Source organism: Carlito syrichta, unplaced genomic scaffold (genome assembly GCF_000164805.1).
Source record: "Carlito syrichta isolate Samal-C Ts95f unplaced genomic scaffold, Tarsius_syrichta-2.0.1 Scaffold314839, whole genome shotgun sequence".
Taxonomy (NCBI): Eukaryota; Metazoa; Chordata; class Mammalia; order Primates; family Tarsiidae; genus Carlito; species Carlito syrichta.
In genome coordinates, this window is record NW_007258935.1 from 321,964 (window position 1) to 334,370 (window position 12,407).

The 12,407-nt window shown below is 41.3% G+C and overlaps 1 protein-coding gene across 1 annotated transcript in view; it reads left to right on the forward strand.

Moving 5' to 3' along the window:
* The window catches only part of LOC103274643 (E3 ubiquitin-protein ligase HERC2), a 223,538-nt gene that overhangs the window by 106,213 nt on the left and 104,918 nt on the right, over positions 1-12,407 (forward strand). The window contains exons 24-35 of the mRNA XM_008072077.2: positions 432-602; positions 960-1,063; positions 1,976-2,126; positions 4,362-4,576; positions 4,809-4,941; positions 5,028-5,155; positions 5,265-5,460; positions 7,812-7,945; positions 8,840-9,013; positions 9,092-9,228; positions 9,348-9,499; positions 10,239-10,430. Of these exons, the coding sequence (XP_008070268.1) occupies positions 432-602; positions 960-1,063; positions 1,976-2,126; positions 4,362-4,576; positions 4,809-4,941; positions 5,028-5,155; positions 5,265-5,460; positions 7,812-7,945; positions 8,840-9,013; positions 9,092-9,228; positions 9,348-9,499; positions 10,239-10,430 (1,887 nt within the window). The remainder of the gene's footprint in view (positions 1-431; positions 603-959; positions 1,064-1,975; positions 2,127-4,361; positions 4,577-4,808; positions 4,942-5,027; positions 5,156-5,264; positions 5,461-7,811; positions 7,946-8,839; positions 9,014-9,091; positions 9,229-9,347; positions 9,500-10,238; positions 10,431-12,407) is intronic.

Here is a 12,407-nt window from a genome sequence, read left to right on the forward strand (position 1 = left end):
TTAATTTTTTTGATTTATTATAGAGATGAGGTCTTACCATGTTGCTCAGACTGGACTTGAACTCCTGGTCTCAGGCAATCCTTCCCTGTCAGCTTTCCAAAGTGCTGGGATTACAGGTGTGAGCCACTACCCCTGGCTTAACTGCATATTATAATCAGCACAAATGCTCTGTAACTTCATTTCTTTGAAATCTGTTGAGATTTGCTCTATGGCCCAGTATATGGTAAGATTTGATATACTGCATAAAAGTTTTTATAAAAAAGTTATTCTATGTTTAATAAAAAATTTTGTGGTGTTGACTACAGAGATAGGTATGTTTTCTCATTGTGCTTGTGGATTTGTCTATTTCTTTTTGTAGTTTTTTTCACACAGTTTGTTCTTTTAATTTTATCTGTTGATTGATTGATTGATTTTGGTTTCTCTATATACAGAATCATTTTTTACAGGTCAGAACTGTAGAAATAATGAGGAGGTGACACTTATACGCAAAGCTGATTTGGAGAACCACAATAAAGATGGAGGCTTCTGGACCGTGATTGACGGGAAAGTGTATGATATAAAAGACTTCCAGACACAATCATTAACAGGGAATAGTATTCTTGGTAAGGCTACACTTTTTAGTACATGGCTAGAAGTTGCAGCATGTGTCATTATAAGCAGAGACTTCAGCTTGTAAATGATCTCTTTAGTTTGGCTCTAGGTCCCACCCAACATTTTAATATATTATGACTTGGGTGCCTGTCTCATCAACAAATTGAAGTGCATTTGAAGAGTTTCTTGTCTATACTTTTTTGTTCCAATAGTTGGAACTTGTTCCAGGTTCTGAGTTGGCCCAGGTAACCCTGAGAGAGGGTTGAAAGGTCACTGTATTTGAGTTAACCTGCCTAACTTATAGCTGTCTAGACAAATGGAATTGAAGTCTTGCTGCTTTTTACAATTTCCTTTCTTTTTTGTTTCAGCTCAGTTTGCAGGGGAGGACCCAGTGGTAGCTTTGGAAGCTGCTTTGCAGTTTGAAGACACACGGGAATCAATGCATGCATTTTGTGTTGGCCAGTATTTGGAGGTAAGGCTGTGTGCTGTAAGTGATATACCAGGGATGTCACAAAGGTCCTCTGTGTGCTTGTGATGGGATGATTTGGACATGGAAGTGCAGAGATCTGGACCTTTTGGGGGGCATTAAGCAGTAAACATGAAGATCCTTTAGAAGTGTTTTTCATAAATTAAATGTACATTTATTTATGTTAAGATTTATAACGTGCTGGTCATGAAAAAGTATTTTTAAAATTAGCCATCTGTAAGAAATTTAGACACTCACGAAACAGGAGCTTAAACTTTGGTCTTTGCTATTTTCTTTTCAACTTATGTAGATATTTGGCTTACTGTCTTGAGGTAGTTTTTTTAGGGGGAAGAACTATATAGAAGTGTAGTTCTTTAGAATATAAATATGTCCTTTCTACATATTCATGAGCATTGTACTTTATATGTTGGGATTGAATTTCCAGGTATCCAGAAGTAATAAAATGTATTAAATGTTATAAGAGCAGGGCTTAAGGCATTTTATGAGGGCCTTTCTTATTTTAGTGAGTTTGCTTTTTGTTAGAATGAATTTATTTCCTCTACATGTGTGGTCACCATTCCCTAATACTTGTCATGTCATATTGTTGTTTCTCAGTGGGTTCTCTATGCATTCGACACTTGATAACATTTTTGCAGCGTTGTATACAACCCCTTAGATCTTCTGTTTGAGCCCCTGTGCTTTGGTTTTCCACTAGTAGAGCTTTGTGTTTGTGTCTGCTTGGCAGGGTGTTGGGGTTTGGTGTCATTGTTACTAGTACATGGCAGTCTGTACTCATCACCACAGGGTGGGGGAGAGGATGCTAGAGCTATGCCTCTTAGGCACAGAAGCTGTGCTTTTTGGTTATGTGTGTTTAATGAGCCCCGTTTTCTCAGACCAATGATGACATTTATTTTTCAGCCTGACCAAGAAGTTGTTACCATACCGGATCTGGGAAGCCTGTCTTCACCTCTGATAGACACAGAGAGGAACCTGGGCCTGCTTCTCGGCCTGCATGCATCCTGCTTGGCAATGAGCTCACCGCTGTCTCCTGTCGAGGTCGAATGTGCCAGTAAGAAAGGCTGCTTTTTACAAACTGATGAGCATGTTATTGTAGTTGACCGATAAGTGCCATTGAAAGTAGGAAAGAAAGAATCAACATAGCTGTTGATGACAAAAAAACAAGAATAGTGAGCTTCAGCCAGTTAGTTAGAAGTAGCTGTGAGTGACTGTCATTGCCATCATGCTCTGTGGCCATAGAGGAAGCTAAAAGAGTTCAGGAATGCCTTTGCTATGGCTGACCTCCTCCTGCATCCCCTTGGAGGGCCCAGTGTGGCTGTGTCTCCCTGTGTGCCCAGACATTGCACGGAATGTGGACCAGTTGTTCTGTCAGCATTCTGTTTAAGGACTATATTTACCAGACTCACGTCAGCTATGTTTTGGGGCAGCAGCCTTTGTAACCACCGACAGTGATGGAGTTTCTTGGTCTCCCATAAGATGAGGTTTACATTTGTCTTCATATAGTTGTACATTTCTCATCTGTCTGTCTGTCCATCACCTAGCAAGCGTCTGCTGTGTGGATTCTCAGAGGTGCACAGCACATACCTCTGCCTTCAGCTGTGTCTTGCTTGCTAATGAGTCAGTATCAGGATATAGGCTGGTGGACAAGGAAAGGAGACCCTCATGAGAGATCTGGGGAGGAGGGGTTTCACAGCAGCCTAAGTGCTGCGGCTTGGCATGTGAGGCCCGCTGAGAGGTACAGGAGCTTCCACTGCTTATGAGAGTGGGTGAGGAAGGGGGCTAGTGGTGTGAGGGGGGTGCTTCCATGGCCCCTGGGGAGCAGACCCCTGGGCATGTGCTAGATACGTGCTGTGGAGCTACCTGAAGAAGCTGCTTCCCTGCCTTCCTCCTTGAGAATTGTACTCTGGGAAGGTGGGCATCACTTAAATCCACAAGTTAGGGTGGGACTGGGAAGCCCCAGGGTAGAGGAAGCAGAAGGTGCCATGGGCCTTGGTGGGTGGGGCCTTACCTGTGGAGGGAGCAGAAGTTTATCTTGGAGCCATAAGGAGGGGCTCTCCTATATCCTGAATAGAGAGCCTCAGGGTGGATCAGTGTCAGGTTTCTGTTTTTAGAAGAAAGCACATGGTGGTTTGGGGAATGCTCCTGTGTGCTCAAACATCTAGTCCTGTAAGAGAACATTGAGTGCATCCCAGAGTTGATTGCTTGGGTTTTGGAGCAGTAGTTTGATAATACAAATCTTTAATAAAAATCTAGACTGGGCATGGTGGCTCACGCCTGTAATCCCAGCATTTTGAGAGACCAAGGCAGAAGGATTGCTTGAAGCCAGACCAGCCTGGGCGACATAGCAAGACCCTGTCTCTACAAAAATTAGCTGAGTGTGATGTCCCTTGCTTGAAGTCCCAGCTGCTCTGGAGGCTGAGGCTGAAGGATTCGATTGCCTTGGCCCAGGAGATGGATGCCGAGGAGAGCTGTGATTGTGCTAGTGCACTCCAGCCTGGGTGACAGTGTTTAGTTTTGGAGGCTGTACCCTCCGGTTGTCATAAACAGTTATAACTCACCTTCCTTTTTGCCCTGACGGATGATGTATTTTTGGTGGACTTGACCCATCCTGTACCTCATCCCATACACAGATCTCCTTTCTGATCCACTGGGTCATTCTTTTCCAAGGAGTTATCCCTTCAACTAAAGATTGTAGACTGTTATTAAATGCTCTTTGCTCTTGTTCTTTTATCAGTGCTCAAGGAAGGGCAGACTGCCCTGAGGGTATTCTTTTGGTAGAAACCCTTCAGACTGCTGTTCTCCTGCCTGCATGCCTAGTGCTTTTTTCTCGTTCAGCTCTCCACCCAATCATTGCTTCCAGGACAGGTCCCTTACTCTCAGAATCGTGATGGTCTTTCTTCCACCTGCCCTTATGCCCTTATAAGCCCTCACAGGTGGAGTTGAGTGACTAACTGGGGTATGCGTTACTGCTGCTCTCCCTGTTGGACTGTGAGTCTCAGCCTTCACACAGTGGGTGCTCTGTGTGGAGCTCAGGTGCCCAGTGAGTGTTGGACTGCAGCTACAGTACTGAGTGTGATGCCCGCTTAGGGTGTGCCATGTGACCAGAAAGTGTCATTGTGTTCTCCTAGGTAGAGAAACTACAGCCAGTCTGAGAGTATGTTAGGTGTACCTCTTTCAAATGAACGTTTCTACTTCGAACTCAGGTGCTCACCTGAGCATCTTTTCTCAGGATTTGTTTTGAGCAGTGCACTGGGTTTCTCCTTCGTGTTTACTGTGTGTTTTCTAGAGTGGCTTCAGTCGTCCATTTTCTCTGGAGGCCTGCAGACCAGCCAGATCCACTACAGCTACAATGAGGAGAAGGATGAGGATCACTGCAGCTCTCCTGGGGGCACACCTGCCAGCAAGTCTCGACTCTGTGCCCACAGACGGGCCCTGGGGGACCATTCCCAGGCATTTCTGCAGGCCATTGCTGACAACAACATCCAGGACCACAATGTGAAGGTGAGCCAGGCCTGCCCTGTCCTCTACTCTTCTGAGGACCTTGGCATGGGAATATCGATGTGCTTTGATAGCATAGCACAGACTTTGTGTCACATGTTACTGGGAGGGTTAATTTTGCTGTGAGAGCTGATTTTATTTGACATACCAGTGAGACTTCAGAAGCCGTATCACGGTTTGTTCATGAAGACTCACTGGGTGGCTCTGCAGGGACCTCCGTCTGTTTCCGTTGCAGGATTTTTTGTGTCAGATCGAAAGGTACTGTAGGCAGTGCCACTTGACCACGCCAATCACATTTCCTCCTGAGCACCCTGTGGAAGAGGTTGGCCGCCTGCTGTTATGCTGCCTCTTAAAACACGAGGACTTAGGTATGAGTGCGATGGCTGTGTATTGCAACTGCACAGATATGTGATACACAGGCGTTCCTACAGTGCCCTTCTTTTTGTGCCGACAGGTCATGTGGCCTTATCCTTAGTTCATGCAGGAACACTTGGCATCGAGCAAGTAAAGCACAGAACATTGCCTAAGTCAGTGGTGGATGTTTGTAGAGTTGTCTACCAAGCAAAATGCTCACTCATTAAGGTGACCGAATTTTAATTATTTTTTTCTGTGCTGTCAAAACAAATCCATGCTGTCAGATGATCACTGAAATACTTGTTGTTACGTTGTCTTTTCCCTTTTAACTTTGCAGACTCATCAAGAACAGGGCCGTTCTTACAAAGAAGTCTGTGCCCCTGTCATTGAACGCTTGAGATTCCTCTTTAATGAACTGAGGCCTGCTGTTTGCAACGACCTCTCTATAATGTCTAAGTTTAAACTACTGAGTTCTTTGCCCCGATGGAGGAGGATTGCTCAGAAGATCATCCGAGAACAAAGGAAAAAAAGAGGTGAGAATGTAAGGGACAGAAGGTCCTGCTAAAAGGTATACCTTGCCTCAGTAGTTGAATCTGTGATTTCAGAGTGAAGTTTCACTGCCATTTACTGCATGTGGCATTTCCACCTGCTGCCATGATTTTTAGTGTATTTGTGATTAAATACTGCGGTCTTGCTCTTATGGCTTTACAAGATCAGATAATGAGGGGATTTAGGAATTGATTGTGTTATAGATCATAAATTGGTGCTGAAAAAGGTGAATATGGTAAACTTGACTAAACTGATAGGGAAAAGGAAGTGTTTTTATTAGAAGTCCTGGTAATGAGATATATGGAGACATTTAAACTTAAGATTTAATCTTGCGATTCTTGTAAATAAGTGGTTTTTCTTTGAAAATATTGAGTATTCTGATACATGGAGAATAACTATAAAGGGAACTAAAAGAGTTACCAGTATTTTCATGGAGCAACTGTATAAGATTTTTTTGTATTAAATAATACAAATTTGAGTAAAAATACATAAAACACTTTAGAATTTAATCAATTCTGATTTTAAATAGACTACAGAAATTTCTGATTTTATTCTTATGAATAGTGTTAATGATTTATTTACAGACCAGCTTACTAAGCAATATTAACTACTGAATTTTTGATGGGCATTTTGAGCAATAATTTTCTGAAAGACTAAAGTGTTTTAGAAACCATAATAAGTTGATTGTTCCTGAATACATCCTTAAGCCACAGCACCTTATCTGAATCCTGGGAGTGCTTTGGATCAGGATGGCCTAGTGGTGACACTTCTGAGACCCCTTTAACCCTGGCACCCAGAAACTTAGCTGCAGCACAGACCTGGGAGGCAGGCCTGGCTCAGTGGTGGGCGGGGACCCAGCCACCATTCAACCGTGCGGCTGTGGATTCCAGGCCCACGTCACATTTTAAAGTTTCTTGTTGTGGACTTATAGATTTTTTTGTGTGTGATATTTGAAGCTGGTTTTCTTTTCTTTTAGAAGTTAAGTAGTGAATCTTCCTGGTCCAGTGTCAGGGATCCCCAAGCTCTCCCTCAGGCTTGGCGATTCACCAAAGGACGCCACAGGACTCAGAAGAGTCCTCCCACACTCACAGTTATCGTTTATGACTATAAAAAGGATACAGATTAAAATTAGCAAAGGGGAGGGTGCGTGGAGGGAAGTTCAGGGGAAACTAGGTGCAAGCTTCTAGTGTCTTCCCAGTGGAGTCATGTGAGGATGTGTGACAGTATGTGACAACATGTGTGAAGAGTTGTCAGCCACAGCAGCTCCACCCAAGCCTTGGTGTCTGTCTAGGATTTTTGTTGGGTGCCAGTCACATAAGCTGGCAGTGCCCTGTGACTGACCTCCATTAGACTCTAGAATCCCAGAACAAATCAGGTGATTACCATAAGTCACATTGTTAGCATAGATGATCTGTCCAAACTAGTATATAAGACCCTTGGCCTCAGGTATATCAGAACGTCTCTCAGGCTGGGTGTTCCCAGGTATTTTCAGGACTCAGAGCATAGCTCCTAGGAGCAGGGTGAGTCCTGAAGGCACAGACCTTTTTGGGGAATTTGTAGAGTTTGAGGAACCTATGCCTGCTACATTAGCCCTTGCCTGCCCAGATGTATTCTCATTTTGCTTTTTATATTGTTATATATACTGAGGAGATTTAGACCAGAATTTTTAAAGAGATAAAAACAAGGAAGAAATACCATATATCACATGGCAAATTCTATGAAAATTTCCCTAATTAAAGAGGCTAATGTGAAAAAGGCATCCATTTGACTCAGTTATACCTGGCGAGAACTACTGGACTAGATGAGTGTGTACCAGCCAGGGACTGTGGGCAGATTCCGTCTGTTGCTTACTTTGTGTTGCCCATGGGCTAAGACTGGATTTTTCAGTTTTAAATTGTTTTTAAAATCACAAGAAGTATAGTATTTTTGACGTGAAAGTTACTTGACGTTTAAATGGCAGCACCCATGGATAAAGCTGTATTGTAATACAGTGACACATCTCTTGACTTACACGTTGTCTGTAGCGACTTTTGCGCTATAACAGCAGAGTTGAGTATTTGCAGCAGTCCAAAGGACTTGTTAGGACCCAAACGACCACCATTTGGACTTTAAGGAAGGCCTGCTGAGTCTGGGCCCCTCTGCAGGCCTCCCCCGCCTCCACTCCTACTTGCGTCTCTGTCCTCTCACTTTTGTTTTGTGAGCATTGCAGTGTATAACATTGTTCCCATGTGTGTTTGAATATGGTATTTGTCCTTCATGCAAATTTAAGTATCTCTTAATTTTAGATTGCATTTAAGTAAATAATTTTTGTAACATATGGTGTCTTTAAACATAGTTCCTAAGAAGCCTGAATCTACTGATGATGAAGAAAAAGTTGGAAATGAAGAGAGTGATTTAGAAGAAGCTTGCATTTTGCCTCATAGTCCAATAACTGTGGACAAAAGACCTATTTCAATGAAATCACCCAAGGTGCTGTATTTTCTATGATTTTGAGATTGGCTGAAGAACAACACAGTGCATAGCAGAGGAACCAAAAGTATTATGCCTTTGTACCTGAGTATCTTTGGGTAGTGAGGGTTGTTACTGGAAGTAGGGCCCGGTGATGTTTAATGTACTTGACTTAATTGTGCTCTGTTTAGGCTTATAGCTAGAGAAGTGGTCCCTTTTATTTTTGGTACTACCTTGTATAATATTTATTCACCATTCCTTAAAATGAATGTATCCTTTGTTTTAGGAACTGTACTGATCCCTGTATTATTAATACAAATTATTAATACAAATTATTATTATCCCTGTATTATTAATACAAATTAATATGAACCGTAACTTAACTTTGTATGCCAAATTATCCTGTAGAGATTATAAATTTATTTACAAGCATATGTATATTTTTTTGAGTTGGAGTCTCATTCTGTTGCCCAGGCTGGAGTGCAGTGGCATGCTCATGGCCACCACAGCCTCGACCTGCTGAGCTCAGGTGATTCTTGATTCTTCTGCCTCAGCCTTCCAAGTAGCTGGAACTACAGATGCACATCACCATGCCTGGCTAATTTTTTGATTTATTGTAGAGATGACGTCTTGCCAAGTTGCTCAGGCTGGTCTCGAACCCCTGGGTTCAGGCAATTTTCTTGCTTCCACCTTTCCAAAGTGCTGGGATTATAGGTGTGAGCCACCGTGTCTGGCTCATTTACAAGCATATTTATAGCATAGTTTTTAAAGTGTATATTAGTTACCAAATTTAAAATATTTTACCAATTTAAACCTGTTGGCATTATTTACTTACATTCATTTGACTAACTGCTGTAGAGCACAGGTTAATATTAATAGAGTAGACTAATGGTGAACGTCATTTTCCTTTGCTAGGACAAGTGGCAGCCACTGTTGAATACGGTTGCAGGTGTCCACAAGTACAAGTGGCTGAAGCAGAATGTACAGGGTCTTTTTCCGCAGTCTGCACTCCTTAGTACAATTGCTGAGTTTGCACTTAAGGAAGAGCCGGTGGATGTGGAGAAAATGAGGAAGTGCCTCCTGAAGCAGGTAACATTCAATGAGAACATAGTTTCCTGCATTGGGTGATGTGCACAACACTCAACTGTATGTGTTGATATTTTGCAGTTGGAGAGAGCAGAGGTTCGCCTGGAAGGGATAGATACAATCTTAAAACTAGCAAGCAAAAATTTCTTACTTCCATCTGTGCAGTATGCTATGTTTTGTGGTTGGCAAAGACTTATTCCTGAGGGAGTCGATATAGGGTAAGATTTTACAACTTTTTTTTTTTTAAGTTAAGGAAGCTGTGGCAATAAAACATTGTTCTATTAAAATGAAAGGTCTGGCAGTGTCCCAAGTAAAACTCTTTATTTTTGTTTGAAAGGGAGCCCCTTACAGATTGTTTAAAGGATGTTGACTTGATCCCACCTTTTAATCGGATGCTACTGGAGGTAACTTTTGGCAAGCTGTATGCTTGGGCTGTTCAGAATATTCGAAATGTTTTGATGGACGCAAATGCCAAATTTAAAGAACTTGGTGAGTTTTTAAAAAAACCTTGTGGTTAAAAGACTGTGTTAAAATTGATGTTGCAGTAATGTCAGTGATTGCCTTGACACTATTTCATAGCTTATGATGAAATCCATTGGGACCAAGCCTGGGGACCATATATAATATGAAATTTATAGCTCATAGGCTATAAATTATGTGTTGTGGTAACTTGCAAATGCAAGTTTTGTTTTTGAGAAGACTTTAATAGCTTTGTACATTAAATTAATACTCTATGCTGTTGTTAGCTTTCTCAGATTTCTCAGAGAGTTTCTCAGAAAACTTTCAAAATTTAGCAGAAGACACAATCTTGAAGTACTTTAATATAAAGCTTTTACATTTTTATGTGTCGCACTAATACTGTATACCCAAAATATCTGTGTCCTGTACTTAATATTTGTTTTTTGGATATATGAGCATCTATAGAGAAATACTAGGATGGGTTTTCTGAAAGAAAACTGAAACATTCCTGTTATATTTGAAGTGAAGGGAATGGGAGAGGGTATCAGGGATATTTAGAGAGCAGTGTGCTAAGTGTCTCATGCAGAAGGAGAGAGCCATGCTTGCAGGGCAGATGGGAAGATTGTTGCATAGCATGACAGAGCTGCCACTCTCTACGGAAACTCTTGGAAAAGTAGACACAGTTTACAACAATCTCCAGTGCATTCTGCTTCATGTATATTCTTGTATCTGTACACAAGAAATGTAAGTGGGTGCTAATGTTTGTCAGGTATCCAGCCTGTACCCCTGCAAACCATTACCAACGAGAATCCATCGGGACCAAGCCTGGGGACCATCCCACAGGCGCGCTTTCTCCTGGTGCTGCTCAGCATGCTCACCTTGCGGCACGGTGCCAACAACCTTGACCTCTTGCTTCACTCCGGCACACTCGCCCTGGCACAGACAGCACTACGGCTGATTGGTAGGTCAGCGTGGCGTTAGGGCCTTTATGAAAATGCCAAAATTTTGCTTTGCTTCCTCTATTAAAATTTTTTTTTGTTAGAATACAAATAGCATGAAATATACCATTATAAATTCACAATTCAGTGGTATTAAATACTTTCATAATTTTGTGTACCACTGTCTAGTTCCAGAGCTCTCTCATTATCCCAAATGTACCCAGTTAGCCATGCCTCCTGATTTCCTTTACCCTTCAGTCCCTGGCAGTCACAAGTCTGCTTTCTGTCTCCATGGATTTGCATATTCTGGATGTTTCGTATAAATGGAATCAGAAAATTTGTGACCTTTTATGTCTGGCTTATTTTGTTTGATATATATTGGTACTTTGTTTCTTTTTATGGCTGAAAAATATTTCTTGTATGAATATATGACATTTTTTTATCCATTTATCTGTTGATGGACCTTTGAGTTGTTTCTACCTTTTGACTTTTGTGAGGAGTGCTGGGAACATGTGGATGTAAATTTTAGTTTGAACACCTGTTTTTTCTGGTATTTTTACTGTTTGAACACCTGTTTCCCGTTTTTACTGTGTGCCCAAGAGTGGAATTGCAGGGTCATATGGTAGTACTGTGTGTTTTTGCCAAAAAGCTACCAAACTTTTCCATAGTGCTGTACCATTTGATGTTTCCACTGTCAGCTAACAAGAGTTCCAGTTTCTCTACTTCCTTGCCAACACTAGTTATTGTGTGTGTGTGTGTGTGTTTATTAAGGCCATCCTATTGGGTGTGAAGTGACATCTCTTTGTGTTTTGTTTTGCATTTTGCTAATGGTGAATGACACTAACCTTCTTCACATGCATTTGTTAGCCATTTATGTAGACACATAAATTTATGTAGACACATTTCTCTTTTGGAGAAATGCTTGTTCATGTTTTTTTGTTTGTTTGTTTTGGTAGAGATGAGGTCTCGCTATGTTGCCCAGGTTGGTCTTGAACTCCTGGGCTCAAGCAGTCCTCTCACCTTGGCCTCCTAAAGTGCTGGGGGATTACAGGCATGAGCCACAGCTCCTAGCATTTTGCCCATTTTTAATGGAGTCGTTTGTCATCTTTCTTTTGCGTTGTCGGAGTACCAATTAACGTACCAAACATTTAACGAAAAATTAACACCAGTTCTTAAACTCTTTCAAAAATGTCCTGGATATGGAACTTCACAGATCTGTAGATCTTGGTCAGATACATGATTTGAGGATATTTTCTCCTGTTCCCTGTTGGGGTTGCATTTTCTTTGATGGACAGAAGTCTTTTATTTTGATGATGTCCAATTTATCTAGTTTTCTTTTGTTGTCTGTGCTTTTGGCATCATATCCAAGAAAACATTGCCAAATCCAAGGTTGATGAAGATTATTCTCTGTTTTCTTCTGTAAGTTTTATAGTTTTGGCTCTTATATTTAGATCTTTGGTCCATTTCTAGGCAATTTTTTTAATGCAGTGTGACTTTTTCTTTTGGTTATCTGGCTGTCCCAATACCATTTGTTAAAAAGGCTTTTCTCTCTCAAGGTCTTGGTGTCCTTGGCAAAAATCAGATAGCCATAGATATTTAGGTTTATTTCTAGACTCAATTCCAATCTCTTATCCTTTATGTCTATGATTATGCAAATATCCCACTGTTTTGAACACTGTAGCTTTGTAGTACGCTTTAAAATTGAGAAATGTGAGTCCTCCAATTTAGTTTTTTCTTTCTCAAGATTGCTTTGCATTGTCATATGAATTTCAGGGTTCGCTTTTCCATATCTGCAAAAAAAGCCATTGGAATCTTCCTAGGGAGTATATTGAATCTGTAGATTGTTATAGAGAATATTGCCATCTTAACAATGTTAATCTCTGTTTCATGAACATGTGATGTCTGCATTTATTTAGGTCTTCAATTTCTTTTAGCATTAATTTTTTTTTTTTTGGTTTTGTTTTTTTTGAGTTGGAGTCTCACTCTGTCGCCCAGACTGG